Source organism: Ambystoma mexicanum, chromosome 3q (genome assembly GCF_040938575.1).
Source record: "Ambystoma mexicanum isolate Mex_15411 chromosome 3q, UKY_AmexF1_1, whole genome shotgun sequence".
Classification (NCBI taxonomy): domain Eukaryota; kingdom Metazoa; phylum Chordata; class Amphibia; order Caudata; family Ambystomatidae; genus Ambystoma; species Ambystoma mexicanum.
The window spans coordinates 24,276,073-24,296,962 of NC_090926.1; the positions used below are offsets into that span (position 1 = coordinate 24,276,073).

General features: G+C 46.2%; 1 protein-coding gene across 2 annotated transcripts in view; it reads left to right on the forward strand.

Annotated features, from left to right (window-relative positions):
* DMC1 (DNA meiotic recombinase 1) overlaps positions 1-20,890 on the forward strand; it is a 1,020,186-nt gene that overhangs the window by 310,537 nt on the left and 688,759 nt on the right. For both annotated transcript variants that reach the window (XM_069652814.1, XM_069652812.1), the window contains exons 5-6: positions 4,423-4,505; positions 4,680-4,732. In XM_069652814.1, the coding sequence (XP_069508915.1) occupies positions 4,423-4,505; positions 4,680-4,732 (136 nt within the window). The remainder of the gene's footprint in view (positions 1-4,422; positions 4,506-4,679; positions 4,733-20,890) is intronic.

Sequence of the window (20,890 nt, forward strand, 5' to 3'; positions counted from 1 at the left end):
GGCGAGGAAAGGGAAGGCTTCTTGAATATAGTTAAAGACGGGAAGGAGTCAATGGGGGAATGTCTTCAGTCTGGACTGGATACTGCTGATAGTATCAGCAGATCCATGTCTGCAAGCGTTGTGCTATGCAGATTTGCGTGGTTGAGGAAGTCGGGGTTTGCACCAGACGTCCAAGCTAGACTCCTCAACACACCCGTTGATGGCTCGAGGCTCTTTGGCAGAAAGGCTGATGAAAGCCTAGAAAACCTTCAGACCTCGAAAGCGGCAGCTAAATCACTTAGTGCCTCTTTGCGCCAGCCTCTAAAACCCTATTCTGGCTCATCTTCCTGGAGGGGTCGTTCTTTTCGATACTACTCCTCTTTTGGTAGAGAAAGAGGACAGGCTTCTCAAAGGGGCAAAATAAACTTCCCTCGTGGAGCACGAGGAAGAGGTGCAAAATCAGTCTCAGGTGCGGCATCTGTTCCCTCAGCCACTCCTGCAGCCGCCTCCAAATCCCTCTGAGACCTTGTTGCACAAAACACCAGTGGGAGGCAGGATCTCTCAGCATCTGAAGTAATGGCGGGGCATTACCTCAGATGCTTGGGCACTGGAAACAGTAGCCCAAGGTTACTGCCTCCCCTTCCAAAAAAGGCCTCAGAATCATCCACCGGGAGCCAACTCTGCCAAAATTACGGACCCGCTCCTGTTGCAGGAAATTTTAACCCTGCTAGAGAAAGGTGCTATAGAACTGGTACCTGTAGCCGAGAGGAACAGGTGTTGGTACTCCCCATATTTTCTCATCCCAAAAAAGGACGGAGGACTGAGACCCATCTTGGACTTGAGAAACTTGAACAAGTTCCTCAGGAAGGACAAGTTCAAGATGGTTACTCTTTCTCAGATCCTTCAGGCTCTCCAACTCCAAGATTGGTTTTTTATCATTGGACCTTCAGGATGCTTACTTTCATGTGCCAATTCATCCAAAGCACAGAAAGTACCTGAGGTTCGAGATTGGCAATTCTCATTATCACTTTCGAGTTCTGCCATTCGGGTTGACCTCCGCCCAGAGGGTTTTCACCAAACTGTTGGCGGTTGTGGCAGCAAGTCTCAGGAGAGGGGGCATTCACATCTACCCCTACCTGGACGATTGGTTGATCAGAGCAAGTTCTCTAGAACAAGCTCAGGAACATCTTTCGATCACCTGCCACTTCCTCCACAAATTGGGCTTCTCCCTCAATTTCAAGAAGTCCCACATGATACCATCCCAGAAGCTCCAGTTTATCGAAGCAGTCTTGGACACTTCCTCTGGAAAAGCCTCGCCTCCCGAGGTGAGAGCTCTCCACATCCAGCAGATGATAACAAAATTCCAGAATGCCCAACGTCTACCGGCCTTCGATTTTCTCAGGTTGCTTGGCCTCATGGCATCCTGCATTTTCCTAGTACCAGAGGCCAAGTTGAGAATGAGATCCCTTCAATGGGCACTCAGAACTCCGTGGTCCCAGTTCTCAGGGAATATGTCGGATCTTCTGCAAGTCCCGAGCGCAGTTGCTCAGGATCTTCTATGGTGGGCTTGCAACAACAACATTCTCAAGGGAGAGTCTTTTTGGCAACCATGGCCGAAGATAACAGTAGTGAGGGACGCCTCACTCACGGGGTGGGAGCACACACCAACGATCTGACAATCAGCGGTCGTTGGTCTCCATCGGAGTCCAAACTACACATCAACCTTTTGGAGCTGAGGGTAATCAAACTAGCTCTGAAGGCCTTCTGCCCTCTGTACAGATAAAGAATGTCCTGATAATGACGGACAACACGGTGGCCATGTACTACCTCAACAAAAGAGGAGGAGTAGGGTCACTACCACTGTGCAGAGAGGCAATGCAGCTATGGTTCTGGGCAATACGAGAAGGAATCTCTCTATCAGCAATTCACCTAGCCGGAGAGAAGAACACGGCAGCAGACGCTCTGAGCAGGCAGAGCACGGTCTCTCACGAGTGGGAGATAGCTCAGGAAGTCCTTCTGGAGATCTTCGCCCTTTGGGGAACCCCTCAAGTGGATCTGTTCGCCACTGCGATCAACCGGAAGTGCGATCAGTACTGCTCAAGTGAATTTCCTCAAAGAGGAGCTCTGGGAGACGCATTCGTAGTGGAGTGGAAGTTTCCACTGCTGTACGTGTTTCCCCTAGTCCCTGTGATTCCTCAAGTAATCAGGAGGTTGAGAAAGTTCAGGAAAACCATGATCCTAATTGCCCCGGATTGGGCCAGGAGGACGTGGTACCGGGACCTTCTGGACATGTACATCTGCCCTCCAATACGTCTTCCGCAAAGAGAGGATCTTCTCTCGCAAGAGAAAGGTCGGGTTCTCCATCCAGAGGTCAAGACACTCAACCTTCACGCATGCTTTCTGGGAGGTTGAGATACAAGGATTGGGATCTTCCAAATGACGTAATGGAAATCTTGCTTTCGGCCACAAGACCAGCAACAAAATCTTTGTACCGATGTCGCTGGAACAGGTTTCGTAACTGGTGCAAAGACAAGGATGTGGACCCTTTTCAGTGTGGCACCCCAATGGTGCTTTCTTTTCTATTACATCTAGCTAATATGGGGCTCCAGATAGGAACAATCAAAGGATACCTTGCTGCGCTGTCCATTTTCAAGCGCTCCTCGGAAGAGGTTTCATATTTCAAAATACCGTTAATCATTCAATTCTTAAAAGGGCTTACTAATGTATACCCTCCAGTACCTTTTCATGTACCAACTTGGGATTTAAATTTAGTACTAAAATTCTTGACTTGCATACCTTTTGATCCTCTGCATTCATGTCCATTGAGGTGTTTAACTCTAAAAACTGTCCTTCTTGTGGCCCTATCATCAGCCCGCAGGGTTAGTGAACTTCAGGCTCTCTCATGCAAACCACCATATACTATTTTTTATAAGGATAAGGTAGTCCTTAAAGTTAAACCTTTTTCTTACCAAAAGTAGTCTCGGACTTCCATTTGTCACAAAAAATAGTACTACCATCTTTTTATCCTCCTCCTCATCTGGGCAAGGAAGAGGAGAGATTACACAGACTAGATCCCAAGAGGGCTCTTAGTTTTTACATCTCAAGGATGGCTAAATTGAGACAAGATGACCAACTATTCGTGGGTTATACTGGTCATAAATTAGGCTTATCTGTAACAAAACAGACCATTTCCCGCTGGATCATATTAGCCATAGTTGAATGCTACAGATTAGCGGGAAAAGAACCACCAGATGGGCTTCGTGTCCATTCTACAAGGGGAATGGCTACTTCTGCGGCTCTAAAGAGGGGAGTCCCGGCAGCAGATATTTGTGCAGCTGCAACCTGGAAAACAATGCATACTTTTGTTAAACATTATTGTTTGGATACTGCCTCGTCTAATGAGGGTTTATTTGCCAAGGCAGTTCTGCATTCTGTCCACGAAAACTGAAATTAGTACTCCCGCCTCCAAAATTTCTACTGCTATGGGAGCCTATCACAAGATGAGGAATACGTGGGAGGACACAATCCATTTGAAGAACAAGTTACTTACCAACTGTAACGTTCTTTCGACTGGATGTTCCTCCCACGTATTCCTCATCGACCCTCCCATCCTACCCCACAGTACAGTTTACGTTTTCTTACACTTTCCTCTCACAAAGAATGTATCGGTCATGGGGCACGCCTGGGTGTTCCTCCTATATGTGTCATCGAAAAAACAGAACTGAAGCAACGGGCGCGGCTCGAGCTATTTATACAATTGGTGACGTCGACAGAGTACGGAGTCCGTCGAGGGACAATCCACGCCACGACCTCGAGCAGAGTGCCCTCTGGCGAGACACATTTTTTCCGAAGCAGCGAAGCTGGAGATAACGAATTATCACAAGATGAGGAATACGTGGGAGGAACATCCAGTCGAAAGAACGCTACAGTTGGTAAGTAACTTGTTCTTCTCTTTCCATTGCGGCACAGGAAAAGGGCAGCAATGTCACATCTGGCACCATGTGGACATAGAACAGACGTGGCAGCTAAGTTTATTATTATGTTTTTGTGGGTGAGAGTGGGGAAAGTAGGGAGCAGGGGGGAGCCTGAGGAAGCAACTGTCAAACTCTCAGAATGTGGAATTGTATTTGAAGATGCTGCCCACATTCCCAGCATCCCAATTGGTCCTCACACCCACCCTTGTTGCTAATGTTTCTTTATTGCAATTATTGTTTCATGCAATGTTTTTTTTTCAAATGTTGTGAGTCTATCTTGGAGAATCATTAGTTACTAGTTAGTTATTGTTCGGTTTGCAGGATTTCCCATCCAGGTAAATTGGCATATTTCAAGTATATGAATCTGTAAATGGCACTAATACTGGAAAACTGCAATTACAAGTAAATAAATCATAGATCATATGGCAGTCTAAACAATTAGATTATTTTCTCACGTTTGTTTTCACAGGAGCCAGGGTTCCTGACAGCCTTTGAGTACAGCGAGAAGAGGAAGATGGTGTTCCACATTACAACAGGAAGCCAGGATTTTGAGTAACTCAGTGTTATTACCCCTCTAGTCTTTATCATTTGTGGATTTGTCTAATACCTCTATCTCACCAAGAGTACCTACTTTCTCATATAGTTCTTATGCTTATGGTAGCCAAGTCCAGATACTCACCGTAGAAGTAATAGACATCAGCTTAGTTTATCCTGTTTGTCTTTCAGCAAACTACTGGGTGGTGGCATTGAAAGCATGGCGATTACCGAAACGTTCGGAGGTGAGTCATTTACTTGGGTAAATGTAGGGCATTTGCTCTTTTAGGAGAGGCTTACAAATGTAGCTCCCTAAGATTGGACATGGTTCATGGGCTTTTTTGAATATGCACAATGCTAAGTACTAATACCCTTGAGCCATTTGAACCTCTAATGTTGTAATGTTGCTACCCCCAAACAAATCTAAGTTCTGCCCCCTAGCCCTTAATTGATATGATATGATAGGTTATTTATAACGCACTTAATACCCAGAGGTTTCTAAGCGCGGACCCAGGGATCGAACCTGTGTTGCTCCATGTCGTCTTGCTTCTAAGGCGAGCACGTTGCCTCTGAGCTATCCTTCTGAGACCAAACTATGCCAGCATAACCCTAGATATGTTCTGTGCTTACTGGGGCAGACTGCCTTAGATAAGCTTTTGCTCACTCTACATATAGTAACCAGGGTTTGAGCAGCATGCCCTTAGTGACACAGAACGCAGCGCTTCCCCTAGCTTTAATATATAGAACCGAAGTAAACTGTCTTAGCATCCTGGAGCTCTACACTTTGCTACCTTTAACATTTAGGACTTGTCCAGCCTATTCCCAGTGAGTTTTACCCTTCTACAAACTTTATTTTTTTAAATGCTTAGCAGTGCTAACATTTCTTAATTACTGAAACAAAGATGTATGTCTCATCCTTAGTGCTAACAAAATAGTACTGAGGGTGTAACATGAACATCCTTTGCACCAGAAGTGTTATCCGTGTCAGAAACTAAGTCTGTTAAGGTGGAACCAAATTCTTTGGGAGCACCTGCCAAACCATGTCACCATGGCAAAAGGCACAGCCTAGACAACCTAGCCCTCAAACTGACACAACCTCTGAGTGGTTGATTCATCGTTGGAATTTCCAGAATTTCTTGTTACTTCCACAGAGGCTAAAAAAGAGCATCAGCCAAATTGAACTTCAATTCCTTGGCAGTAGACCACAATCACCCTTCAATCGGCATCCATTGAACCCAATTCTTGGTCTGCTACTGTAGTCTTTCATACAGAACACTGAGAGAAGACATACAGTGCTCTGGTCCCTGACCACCTGTTTTTCTGAAACTATCCGCCACTAATTTCTTTATTGCATTAGAGGTAAAGAAAAGGGTTCCCAATTTTGCAGAAAGAAAGACGTAGAATCGTCTCTACATGTAAAAAGGAATGCATAATAACTATAGCAACAAAAAGAATCACCAGTTCAATTGACATTTTAGGCAGGTATTATTGTTCCTTACCAGAGCCTTTAGAGGGAATGGTAGACTATCTCTGATGACAATAAAAGAAAGATATGTTTGATTTTGGGAAAGTTAGCACTGTTGCAAATCACTGTTAGTATGTCCAAGGATGTTGCAAATTATTCTACTAATAGTTACTACCGTTAAGATTGTGCCTTGGATAAATTTGATTAGTCTAAAAGTCAATGCCCAGTACAAGACCTTACTTCTGCCTTTGTCTAGTGAGTTTCTTTGATCTTTTGGAATCTGTGGGAATTGAACCCAAAAAAAGACTATAAGCCTCCTTCCACTACTTTAATGTTCATAATGCTGAATATTCCCTCCTGCATGTGCGGAGTCTGTTGTTTTAATCGTAAATTGATAAAAAGTAATTCCAACTGTAAAAAAAATCCTTATACATTTAAACTAATCTTGCAAAAAAAATAGTAGAGCCAATTTAAAATCACTTCTTTCCCTAAATTATTTGTTTGTTTTTTGTATAAAGTTGAAATAATAAGCAGTAGGAATCATATTTGGAATCTCAATATGTAATAACCGGTGCGGCTTATGTTTGGAGGGAAGCCCTACGCTTGATTGCTGTTTGATGTACCTTGTTGTACCCTGATTATTTATTTTGATATATATGCCATGTATTAATAAATTATTAATCAATCTGGAGCTGTACTTTTATAGTTGTATGATACTATCAACAGTTTTATGGAATTTTAGCAAGTTCAATTACAATGTTTAATCCTTGTATATTTTAAGTGTTTTATTTGTATTAAATATGTGTAAAAGGTTTGTAATGAACCAATAAGCACAATAAAATTCAGTCAGTCAAACAAGTTTATTCGGTTGTATAAAGCAACCATTAAACGACAAGTAGACACAATTATTACACTAATTCAAATTACAAAAATCTTAAAATTACACTTCCATGAGAAAAAATAGTTAAAAACATTGGCGGAAGCAGCATACAAATACATTTGGCAGTTAGGCGGTTGCCTCGACATGAACTACATTAAAAGTTGTTTTAGTGAAGATTAGTTTAAAAAGACAATACAAAATACTTTAACCCAGTACAGGTACTATAGAGTTTTCTTACGGGCCCTCGCCACCTTGCAGTTTCACAATGCGATTTCTGAAATACATCGCTCTTTTCAGAAACGTCAAAAGAGCCCACGCAGTGTAGACTGATTCAGCGCTCAGGAGAAACACAAGAGCAGCCCTGTGTGTGCGGATCGTTGACTTCTTAAGGGCAGGAATCAGAGACATTTTACGTATGCCTGCATACCCTATACAGAAGAATAACAAATGAGAGAGATCCTCTCTATCATGTCCACAAACCGGGCAACCCGCTGAGTCAGAAAAACCCTTCCATTTATAGGTGTTGCCTTGCAACCGAAGGCAATCGAACCGTGCCCTTGTAATCAGCCACCTGTCCCTTTTTAACGTACTCCAAAGCAAGTAAGGTTGAATTCCCGTTAGACAACTAATACTTGAGTGAAATTCACCTTTGCTATGGCCACGCTCTAGCAGAGTTCTTTTGCTTGCTATGCTTTTACCCAGCAAGGCTTTGTACACAGACCCCTCACTTTTGGTCAAAATAGTATCAGGTGGAAAAAGGGCGCCTAAGTTGGCTTCACCCAGAATTGAGAAAACATACGCAAGCCATGGAATTTTTTTCCAGCCACCTTTACCCAACACGGTACGAATAATAGTATGGCACAAGGAAGCTTGCTCGTTAGCCCACAGCCTGACCCAAAATAAAAGAGGGGCCAACGCCCACTGATCTTCCCAAAACTCCACACCCAACTCCCTATGGACGGCTATTCCAGATACACTGGACGGGAGCCCAAGCAGATTTTTAAAGAATTTGTTCTCCTTACTCTGTATTTCCCCTGTATTCTGGAAACCCCAGATAGCTGCGCCATAGAGGGTGGAAGCCACAGTTTGAGTACCATAGATCTTAAGGATCACATCCAAAGGCCGGCCCCTGCACTTCGACATAAATCTAAAAATTCCACCTATCTGTTGACTCATCTTAATAGATTGTTTGGTCACGTGGTCTTTACCATTTAAGGCCTCCGAAAAACTTATTCCAAGGTAATCAAAAGTCCTAACTCTAGGAATAATTTTGTCTGCACAAAGCATGGGTTTCATGGGCACAGGACGTTTTCTGCCAACGCACGCCATTACTGCCGATTTCTTAGGATTGATTTTTAGGCCCAGATTATCCATAAACCTTGAATAAGCATTAATCAGTATCTGTAGGGCCCTAGGTGTTCTTGCAAGAAGGACAGTGTCATCAGCATAGGCCAATACTGGAAACCCCCTTCCTCCCAAAACTAAAAAATCGGCCAATACTCCAATCAGGTCCTGTGAGAGGCCATTAATATAAAGGCAGAAGCAGATGGGGGCCAGCACGCAGCCCTGCCTCACACCGCACCCCACCTGGAAACATGCCGTACAATGCCCCCCAGAGCCACTTCGTACACAGGCCTCATTATTTGTATGGAGGTCAACCAAAGCCTGTAAGATTTCCCCTGGGCACCCTAAGGACCCAAGCACTGCCCAGAGCTTAGCTCTATCTACTTTATCAAAGGCAGTGCTTAAGTCCATAAAGGCTAGATAAACAGCCTCGCCCCTACCAAACACAGTATTAGCCACCAATAAATACAGGTTAAGACTTTGTTCTATGGTGCCTACTCCAGGACGAAACCCAAATTGGATGTCAGAGAGAACTGGCTGTGCCCCAAGCCAGGCTTCTATACGGGCCAGCAATATTCTCCCAAAAATTTTAAACGATGAATCTAGTAGGGAAATAGGTCTATAAGCACCGGGGCTAGACAAGTCTCCCTTTTTAAAAATGGGGAATATTATTGCCCTCTTCCACGAGGAAGGATATTTCCTCGATTTGAGACAAGCATTGAATGCCACAGTCAGAAGTGGGGCCCACAGGTCAACTGGGTCCTGGAACAAATCTGAGGGTATCATATCCGGGCCAGGGGCGCGGTTGTGTGCTTGGAGCCTGATTGCCTTAGCAGTCTCCTCCACTTCAAACATCAGACAGGGGCCGCTAAAGTCTGACGCGGCCTCTAAATGTTCAGATCCAAATAGACTACCAAAATGCGCCAACCATGCCCCTTCTTCCACATGGGTGCCACTCCCCACGTTGGACCACCAACCATCCGGACCACTTTTTACAAATGCCCAAAAAGCCTTCTGGTCCCTCTTTATGGCGGCATTCAAAAAACCTTCCCAGGCTCCCTGTTCTAACTCCCTTTTCCTTCTCTTTAACTCCTGTTGGTAGGTTTTCCTATCTTGTGCAATCTTCGATCTAGAACTAAATGGGTCCTTAAGGGTTCTCAGCAGCGATTTCTTTGCATTTTTGCAGGCTTCATCAAACCATCCTTTCTTTAATATTTGACCATTGGACTTGATAGTTTTAGAGAATTTTGAGGTTAGTGCAGCCAATAATTCTACAAATTTCTCTACAATTATATGTGCAGATTGATGATTGCCCAATATGTCCAGCACAAGCGAGTTATTCTCCCTTAAGGAAACATGATGTAACCCCTCCTCTAAGATGGTACCCCATTTAATTCTTCTGGAACCTGAGAGTACCCCCAGCCGCGGGCTGGGGGCTATGACCAGAGATTCCCGTTCCCCCAACAGACCCATTAGCGTAAGACAGATGGGCAGATGGTCACTATGAGTATCCGCCTGCACCTCAAAACTCACAACACATTCCCAGAGGTTTACTGAAATACAAAAGTAATCAATAGTGGAACAGCCTTGATGGTTCTTGAACGTTCCCTCCCCTGGGATGTCCGGGGCCTTTCGACCATTAACAATACGGAACCCCCATTCCAACAGCCAGGAGTTAAACTGAAGACCCTTCGGGCAAACTCTTGCATCTCTCATACACCTGGGCGGGATGTTTTCTACCAGATCCTCAAGGGGGTCAAGAGCGCCCTGGTCCAGCCCCCCCCCCATTTTTAGATTAAAATCCCCCCCCCAGATGCAGGAGGTGAACTTCCTGCCTTCCTTGGACAAGAGGTTCTCAATGAACCTCATGACCTTGGGCAGTCGCTCCAGATCAGAAAGGTGAGGGCTATTATAAAAATTGATAATGCAGATTACCTTCCCCATCCTAGTTGTTAGGGAAGCAACCTGCAAAAAATCCAGCCCAGTTGGGATCAACTCAATTCCACATTCCAGCGCACCCTTGATCAAGATGCACAAACCACCAAAGAGTCTACCTCTCGTCTTTTTGTTGGCTGGGATATCGAACGAGATAAAACCATCTAAATGTGGGGGTTCTAGGGCCCAAGTTTCTTGAAGTAGGACTATAGAGTTAGCTTGAAGAAGTTCCATCACTGGACCCAGCTTTAATTTCCTCGTTGCGCCTGCTATGTTCCAAGAAAGTAGGCGCAATTGCTGATTATCTATGGCCAAACTCCTATGGGATGCTAAGGGGGTCAACACCATTGCCCCATCCTCAGTTACAGCCTCTTGTCAATCCACGTCCTCACACGACGTCAGGATCTCGAAATGATTTTCCAGAGGCAAGGGTGTTGGAACAATTTCTGCCGGGGCTTTACGCTGACCCTTTTTGGATAAGGTTGTGCTCCAACCGTCCAGGGGGCTATTAGACGGTGACTTTCTGTCCAGGCTAATAATAGGGTTTCCAAAACCTCCGGCCTGCCTGCTACCTGAGAATGGGGTCGGCAACTTCCTTCCCCCAACAGGGACATAGAAATAATCCAAGGGAAATAATTTACTGGACAGTTTGGAACCATTGGGTTTAAGGCCCCGGGCTAGATTGGTATTCAAGAGATAATCCGTAATCTGAGCATCAGAAAAGGTGATTACCACACAGTCTCCCCGTAGATTCTTAGGTCTATTTCCCACCCATCCCACACGCCTGGCCATACGAATCATTTTGGGATCGATCTTGGGTCCCATCAGATTCGAATTGACCCGGTGCGAGGCCTTATTCATCAGGGAATGAGTGGACTCAAAACTTCCAGTTGGCAGCCCGGGCAGACCAGTAATAATCCCTACAAGGGGGACCGCTTCCGGGGGTAGGTTCAGGATTGTATTGGTCCCTATCCCACTCCCCGGCCCCTTTTCACATTCCATTTTTCTAGGTTCGTCACTCTCCCCATCCCTTACAGGCCCATTTAAATTCTTGTTAGCCCCTGGAATATCATCCTGATCTTCAATGATCACCACCTCCTGACTGCACCTTAGCGGAGATATAACTTTCTTACCATTAGAGGCGGTTTTCCTCGGTAAAGGGGCGGTTGGTGGACACTTACATCGCCAGTCCTCTGGGCCCCTTTCCTCAACAATAACAGCCAAGTCAGACAATTTAAGAGATATTGCCCTAATGGAGTCATCCATAATAGCCAAGGTGGTCAAAACCCCTTCTTTAAGCCCCTTTAAAGAGTTTAACATCAACTGTAAAGGCTTAAGCTTCTCCTCCAGTAAGGCCTCCAACCATTCTTTGTCGCCCTCGCTGGCGACAGAACAGTCTAGCGACCCAGATTCCCTTTGCGCCAAAATCCTACCATTAATACTGGGTCCCCCCTCCACGGGGTGCGTTGATTGCGACAGTAAATGAGGAGGCGTCACCAGACCAAAGACAGGCGCATCCCCCCTAGACACCACATCCCTATCTACAATCCCCTGTCCCTGCAAGTCCGCCAAACCCAATCCCTCGCCCCTGGGAACAACCTCTCTAGAGGCAGGTTCAACCGCATTCATACAATTAACTATTTTATTTGCCATGGCATCCATATAAAAGTCCAACGATCTCTGGGAAGGTGTTACACCATCTTTCGGAAGGGATTTAGCTTTAGTTACTGTTTTTGGGGGTTTGGTGGTATGGGAAGAAGTGACGTTTTTAAGTTTTTTCGCCCTTTTGCTAACCACCCCAGCGCCAGCCCCAACCCCTCCTTCTCCAGCTTTCCTCTTCCCCATAGATAATATGGATTAGAAACTTAAATGGAAAATGTTAGGCGGGGAACAAAGAAAACCGGGCAAGCCAGTATAAGCCGAAAGTAGAATAACGGTGAGAGATGAGGGGGAGAGAAAAGAGAAAATCTCGCAGCCCCCTCACACTCTCTACAAAATTAAGCACTAAATACTATATAATACTAAATGATGTTAAAAGAAAATTATGCTCTAATAAAAAGCCCCATATAAAATATATATATAAATATGGGAATATAAAATGGGTTAAATACAGCAAATATTATACAGACATTAAGACCATGGAATAAAAATAATTACGAACATTCACAATTGATAAGTATAAAAGCGGTAGGTGGTAAAAGAACCATGCACGAATGGGGATAGGGGTAAATAAAGACCCCCCTTACATGAGTCAAAGGCAGACAGTAGCAGTCAATGGTGGGTGATTATAGCCCAACTTTTTTTTTTTTCTTTTCTTCCTCCTTCCTTCTCCAAGTCAGGAGCAGAGTCAGCTATAAATCAAGGTTTCCAAAGATAGATATGGGTGACTGCAAGCAAAGCTTGTGAAAACAAAGGCAGGGGTTATAAAACCGGTCCAAATTCAGGGGAGCAAACCAGTGCACTGGACAAAAAGTCACTGGAGCTGGGGGGCGGGGAACGCCCGACAGCTCAAGGAGCTGCCGTAGTCCGTCTCTCCCCCCCCACCCCTCCAGCAGGCCTTGGAAAATGGGCAAACAAAAACACAAGATTTGACCGCAAACAGCTGCGGCAGAAGCCGTACCTTGCGTGCGTGCAGGTTTCAATGAAGCCGTAGGCAGAGGGCTGGGGTTGACAGAGCAGTTCAAGGCAGCACCAGCGGCAGATGTAAACTGCCTCCCCACAAAGGACACCAAGGACTCTGCGGACTCCGCGCGCTCCGCGCTGCCGAGGGTTTTCGTGCCTGAAGGCCCGCCTCCTCCTTCGCCGGCCAAGAAAGTTAACCCCTTGCAGGGACGCACACAGGGAAGCTCGTGGACAGGGCTTCCCAGACACCAAGGACTCTGCGGACTCCGCGCGCTCCGCGCTGCCGAGGGTTTTCGTGCCTGAAGGCCCGCCTCCTCCTTCGCCGGCCAAGAAAGTTAACCCCTTGCAGGGACGCACACAGGGAAGCTCGTGGACAGGGCTTCCCAGACACCAAGGACTCTGCGGACTCCGCGCGCTCCGCGCTGCCGAGGGTTTTCGTGCCTGAAGGCCCGCCTCCTCCTTCGCCGGCCAAGAAAGTTAACCCCTTGCAGGGACGCACACAGGGAAGCTCGTGGACAGGGCTTCCCAGACACCAAGGACTCTGCGGACTCCGCGCGCTCCGCGCTGCCGAGGGTTTTCGTGCCTGAAGGCCCGCCTCCTCCTTCGCCGGCCAAGAAAGTTAACCCCTTGCAGGGACGCACACAGGGAAGCTCGTGGACAGGGCTTCCCAGACACCAAGGACTCTGCGGACTCCGCGCGCTCCGCGCTGCCGAGGGTTTTCATGCCTGAAGGCCCGCCTCCTCCTTCGCCGGCCAAGAAAGTTAACCCCTTGCAGGGACGCACACAGGGAAGCTCGTGGACAGGGCTTCCCAGACACCAAGGACTCTGCGGACTCCGCGCGCTCCGCGCTGCCGAGGGTTTTCGTGCCTGAAGGCCCGCCTCCTCCTTCGCCGGCCAAGAAAGTTAACCCCTTGCAGGGACGCACACAGGGAAGCTCGTGGACAGGGCTTCCCAGACACCAAGGACTCTGCGAAAAGGTTTGTAATGAACCAATAAGCACAATAAAATTAAAACAAATATATCTCTCTCTCTATATATATATATATATATATATATATATATATATATATATATATATATGTATATATATATATATATATATATATATATATATTACACAGCCTGCAGTAGTGGCCGTGTAGTTATGGGTAAGTTGCTAAACCCATCAGAAGACCACTTATTCGGCGGCTTATAACTTCGCTCCCCCTGGAGGAATCCTTGCCAAACCTTGCAAAAAAAGTATATGGCCCGCTCTGAATTTTTTCAGCAAGTTTGGTAAGGTTTTGTGCAGGGGGTGGGGGGGAATATATAGGCGGGTCCCAAATTTTTTTTTTTTCCATAGACTGAATGGGCGAAAACTTTGTGCACGGCTACAGCCGAATGGCTGTACCGATTTGCACCAAATTTACGGCAGGAGCGGGGCCTTGGGGCAGAAAGCAGGCTTTTGTGTCTTTGGTGGAAATCCGACCAGTACTTTTGTTGCAAAGAACTGAAATGTATATCTAAAAAAATTAGTGATATCTGGCTCCCATTTCCCTGTTCGCTCCGCCGACAGAAGGCTCATTGGCTTGCAGTACGCCGTGGTGTCGGCGAACTGTGGACGCAGCTGGTGGTTCGCTGGAGGGAAGCATGCTGTGCGTCAAAGTTTTTGGGAAACGCTGCCATGTACCGTAAGGGTTTGCAAAACATGGTTTGCAGGATCGGAAGGGTAAAAGAGGGGATGAAAAGTTTGGGGGAGTGAAAAGTGGAAAATACAATATATTTGTTTAGGTCGAAGAACACAGTTGTGTGCGAGTGGTGTACGCGAGCACTGCAGCAATTTTGCCAAGCCGGAATGGTTTGAAAAACCTGGTTTGCAGGATTGGGTGGGCGAAAGAGGGCATGAAAAGGTTGGGGGAGTGAAAAGCGGAAAATATGATAAATTTGTTTAGGTCAAAGAAGAGGGTGGTGTGCGAGGGGTGTACGCGAGAAATGCAGCAATTTGCAGGTAGCTCCTCAGGCGACCTTCTGTGGTGACTGCATGGACGCTCCATTGGGAATGCAGACTGCATTGCAGATGATGCGAAGACATTGACAATGTATTATGCTGTTGGCTACGGGTTTCGGTGCTTATGTTGTCTTTGTGGGTTTCCATTGTGTTGTGGCGGTGGGTAGGGGTGTCGGTGGCAGTGGTAGGTTTGGCAAGTACGGTACGTGGGCAAATGTTCCCATGCTTGCCTCCAATGGCGTGTAGTGGTTGTGGGCAAGGGCTAGGCTCTTGGGTGCATGGGCGGAGGCCGTAGGCTCCCGCAATAACCCAAGAGGCTAGGGCTTAGGCAGCCTTGCTTCAGGGAGGGTAGTAAGACTTTGCCACATGGAAGGATTGTTTACCATCACAGTTTTGCGATATGCACCATTCACGCAGCTACTCACATATACTTCATTGGCGGGTAGCTGCACAGGCGACTATCATTCTTTGGTGAGTGCAGTCAGACTCCATTGGGGATGAGGAGTGCTTTGGAGGCACTATGAGGATATTTGCATCGGTGTATTATGTTGTGTTGTGCCTGCAAAGCACCTACTGCCTTGTGTGTATGGCTAAGGCCCTTGGAGGTAACAGTACGGCCACTGGTTGGATGTAGGTTTGAGAATTTTGTCTTGTTTGGGTTCATTACTATATCCATAGGTACCTGTAGTCAGGAAAGCTACGTGGCCCCATGATCCCATGCATGTCTCTATTGCCTTGTAGTGGGTGTGCCCAAGGATTAGGCTGTTGGGTGCATGGGCGGAAGCCTCGGGCACAACCCCCGCAAGGCAATGCGGCTATGTCTGGGAGCACACTGCTATAGGTATGTGCATTACACACATATGTATAAAGATTGGATTCATTTTGCCTTAACTCATTTATATTATAACCATACATTCTTACATCCCACACACGTTTAAATATGTAAGTATCCACGTTTGTAGGATACTTTGTGGAGGACATGTTAGACTTCCTACAGCAGCAGTGGTGAGACATGCCAGTATTTCCCTTTGGAATGGTGTGGCCGTCAACAGAGCCTTGCTTCAGGGAGTGTAGTAAGACATTGGGACATGTAAGGATTTTTTTACAATCACACTTTTGAAATATGGACCATTTACGCAGCTCCTCACACATAAATCATTGTCGGGTACCTGCACCTTCACAGCCCATTGGGGATGGGGAGAGTATTGCAGATGATATCGGGATATTTCCATTTGGTGTACTATGTTGTGTTGGGAGTGGCAACCCCCTACTGCCTTGTGTGCATGGCTCGGGCCCTTGGAAATAACAGTCTGGCCCACTGGTTGAAAGTAGGTTTCAGAATGTTGCCTTATTTGGGTCCATTCCTATACTGATATGTAACTCTAGCGTACACTCTTGAAAGTATGCATCTCTCCTGTGGGTGGTCACCATTACAGAATGGGTGTGGAGGACATTTTTCAGTTGGTAAACCACCAGAGGTGGCATGCAGTGCCTGCACTTGCATATGGTGTATGTCATTGGGCTTGTTGCTGTTCTCGGACTGACATGCCACCATTTCTGTTTGGTATGGTGGGCCCCTGATAATACTCTGTGCTTTGAGAGTGAAGAAAGACATTGCGACATGGCACGCGTTACTAAGCAGCACACATTTAAAGTATAGATAATGTACAGACCGACCCACATAGATTTGCACTGAACAAAACCACTTACGCCAATAAGTCCCGCTATATACAGGACAGCAGGGCATCTGACTGTTAGCTTTCTTTTGCATACTTCATGAGATGGCCAACAAACGCGGTTGGCGTTCCTATTGTGTGCAATTCCAATGTGTGCATCGCTTCCATTACCTATACGTGTGTACACGATACACCATTCCAACAGGCACTGGCATAGCTGACTTCAGTTGTGGAGAATCGTTGTGTGTGCACTCCAGGTATTTTCGTTACGTGCGTGCCAAGCATAGCGCACTCTGTCATATGAGCACCTTGCTCCGGAAAGGAGCAACATAAACAAATGCAAAAGAACACATGCGCACACAGAGCATATAGGTCCAGAACATTCCCATACTTTACAACCAACACTGTGAATTGTTGCAAGAGCTTTACTTTGCTACAGAATAATCACGAGAATGTGTAAGGTAGCTGCTATCACCGCTCTTTTATTTTGCAAACAAAATCCAGTGTGCAATGCCGTCTGTGCACTTCTGTACTTTTGTTGTCGTCTGGCAAAGTGGAAAAAGGAATAATGTATGGTCCTTGGTCGCCCGTGTGGAAGAAGGCATTTTATTTGCAAGGTAAAGAAGGTACCAGTTGTTGCCTCTGTGATGCCTTATACTAAAAACGTTTGCAGGTTGGTTCGTATAGCCGGAACCGCAAATGGACATACAGGCCCATATCGGTCAGCCAAGATAACAACAACTGAAAACACATCGCTTATGGTAATCTTGATATGCTTGGTCCACCACCCGTCTGTTGGAAGGTGGAAGGAGTGATATGCGCAGTAAGGTGCCAGGTATCTAAGAAGAAACAGGAATAAGAATAGCTGTAAGTAGGCATTATTAGTGGCAGTGAACAGGACAAGAGTTTGCGGGAAGGATGTCGTAATAAGTGGCTGCCTCATGGACCATGTAGTATGTGTTATTGAGTAGCGTCATATGTTAGCCCACTGCTTTGCTCTCTGTTTTGTACGTGATACTGTCCTTGTACTGCTGCACACAAGTGAAATGTCTTTGAAACGTTCCCACCAGACGCTCCTTGCATGTGTTTCCTTTTTATAAAAAATGACAGTGCTAGCGAGTGTTCTTAGACCCCAATGTCTCTGTGTGTGTCGAAAAGGAAAAAAGTTTTTAAAAAAACCTCATGGGGGTCCCTTTGGATTGCAGGAGAATGCAGGAACTGTTTAGCTAAAACTTGCAACATTGCAATGTGACCTGTCCAAGTTTGTGTGCTGGTTGACTGCTGCGTGCACCTCTGGCCGTTATTACTTTGAATACAATGAGGGTGGGTAGAACTGGTAATTGTGAGAAAGGGCATAGTAAAGACAAAACAGGTAATGTAGCATTGCACGAGTGAGCATAAGCAGTGCTGTTTCACAGCACGAATTGCGTTCCATTTTCATCTTGTCCTTTGTGTCTGGAAATTTCAGGGGCTGGGCTAGAACGGCAAGAAAATTAAGTACAATCACAGTTGCAATGTACGGGGAATGGTGTAGACACGGCACTGTAGGGGCGCGTGAATACTGCCATCACAAACCTCTGTACAATGCACACAGAAAAAGTGTGCGGTAAAGTAAATTCATAATTATGCATACAGAACTGCAGCCTAATACATTTTAATGCTAATACACATGTGATGTAAAGTTGTAGTTACATAACTTCATCAATTTACATGCTTGTTTTGGGTGCATGATAAATTGCAGTGTACAGCGCATTGAATCTTTGCAAACTACCTCTGTTGCACATGGGCAGAGCAACTGCAGTATAAGTTATCTCTCCTTTTTTTCTACAATTCCATAAAATGTCTGCCCTTGGCGCTAATCATGCTTCCCACTCAAGGCTGTTTTGCAATGAGCATTTGTCCTGTTGAACGAGAGGTATGTTAGGTTTTGCTTTCCGCAGATGATGCTGGAAAGAAATAAGGATCCAAGCGGCAACGTGTTTCGATTGTACCATGCACTTCTGAATGTTGGTAGTGTCATTACGGTGAAGTTAGTACGACGTATAAGGAGAAATGTTGGTGACGTACACATGCTGCACTGAATGCACAGATGGCAAAATACATAAAATGTACATTTACAGTCCCTAGGGAACATTTATATGTGCAGTGTGTTACGAGGCAATGGTGGACGATGGCAGACAGTGTGTGCCCTGGATCAGTGTATGTGGGTGGCTGGGCCATTGTACGCAGTTTGGTGTCTTGCAGCATGAACATGTTTGGGACTGTAATTAGTTGTGGGCAGGGTCTACAATATTGAGTGCTTGGCTGGAGCCCGTACACTGTACTGAGTGTAGTGAAGCGTGTAGGGCGTAGCCACAAGCTGCGTAGTGTTTTATAGGTGTACATTGCAAATTGTGCACTCTAGCACCTAACCGTCTGTCCCTTTTTCCACATGGATGGAAACGGTTGCCCGACACTGCAGTGCTTCTCTTTTACACACTTTCCCCTCTTTTTTCCCTTTAATTTTTTAACTCTTAACCCTGGCCTTTGGCTCTTCCATCTCATGTCGGAGTCTGCAGGGTTCTCTGGGTGCGCTTCCTGCGACAGTCCTATCGTAGTGTTGGACCTGCACACATTCTGTGCAGAATGCCTCAGTGCCGAACACTGGTGGGACGGGTGCGTCGCTTGTGATGCACTTACTCCCAGTGCGTTAAATAATCATCTCCAGTGCTGGACAGAGATTTTTTTCAGGTCCACTCCGGCGCACTTGAAGTCATTCGTGGTTAAGGCGACATAAGCAGGAAAGATAAGTGCTTCTTTATCCTCTAGATCACCTTAGCAGAGTTTGTCCTATCGAAAGGCTTTCTCTGCTGAGAGTAGTCAGTCCACTAACTCTTCAGCAAATGCTTCTCAATGCACCAGGGATTTCCCCAAGGCCTGTTGGGCTATTTCTGTGGGCCCGTACTCGTAGGGGTGTAAAATATCCCAGGGCTTCTACCGGCCAAGTCGCTGAGGGTACTTTTAGCTCTTGTATCAGGCCTAGGCCTCAGGGGATGCCTTTAAGTAGTGTGACTACAAGAGCCCAGGACTCCAAGGAACACAGGCCCACGAGCACCCGCTCTTCTTCCGCTGTGCTTCAACTGAGAGTTCATATGAAACTACGCGAAAGGGCTCTACTCCGGACAAAGGTTTCCTGTGCACCCCAGAAATGCAACGTCTTTGCACCCTCCAAAAAATGGCTACCTGACGTGAGGAGACAGCCCTACATCTCTTTATGCGGTTCTTCACCCTCAGAGATGACAGCTGGTCCCAATGGATAACAATATCTTAGCAGCCCTGTAAGATTCCCACCAACGGTCTCGAGGCATGAATTCATTCCAGTCTACAATGGTCATCCTTGTAGACTACGGGGTGTATGGCATATCCCCATCTTCTTCAGCATTCGGGTATTCGGACAGATCAGGTGCCATCATCATCCCCGACACCACCTCTTCCACAGACTCAAGGTGAGCCTGGTAAGGATAAACTTATTTTCCAGATGCATGGGCCTCATGAGGTCTAATCAGATCACTAACCTACTTAAGACCCTCTTTAAAGAAGTGTCACCTACTGCAACCCCTTTGGTGAGGACTTCGCCCACACCTGGGCCTTCTCAAACACCATCATAAATAACTATACCTCCTCATGATTCTTCTGCTCTCCCGATCCCAGGAGAAGCTTCTAGGGTACCAACCCCATCTCCTGTGGATCCTTCACCTGATAATGTGTTGCAGGTTCCAATGCTTGTAGGGGCTTCTCCTGTTTTGCCATAGCACCCTATACAAGTGGAAACATAAAATTAAGCAGAAGAGGAGGACTTTACCTCGCCAGCAAAGTCTCATACCCCAGTACTGAATACGGGGGTGGGAGGGTAGTGGCTGAAGTGTTGGCAATGCAATCCGCAGGATTTTCAGGTATTCTATTCCAAAAGGAAGTTCTCGCATTTGCCACCAAAACATGTTGTGCCTTGCCACAAATACAGAAATCGAAGCCAGGTGTAGACAAGTTTCCATGGACTCTCCTCAGCTATCATTTCTTTCTTCTGTGGTGGCGGTTGTATGCTGCCTTTTTCCCTGCACTTTTGCACTCCGCAGTGCGAAGTGAGTAAACAGGTATCTTTTACTTTTCATTGCGCCGCTTGCCATGCTTGCAATGAAAGCCTCCCTGACATGTGAGCACGTCAGGGAGGGTGTCATTGTAATTGAACACACTCTCTGTGTACAATTGATCCAAATGGGATTCGCATAAAGCAGGCGGACCCCATAGGGATCTCCAGCCGTTGCGTCGGCATGAAATTCCATGCCGGTGCAGATGCTGGAGCATTGTATGGCAGAGAGGAAGGGGGCAGCGAAAACACAAGTTGCGTTTCGCCCCTCCTCTCCACCATACAAATGATTGAAAATGAGCTGTGGTGTGAAGGCAAGGTTGTTAAAGTCTTACGCAATGCGTGTATGCTTTGCATTCACGTTACAGCTC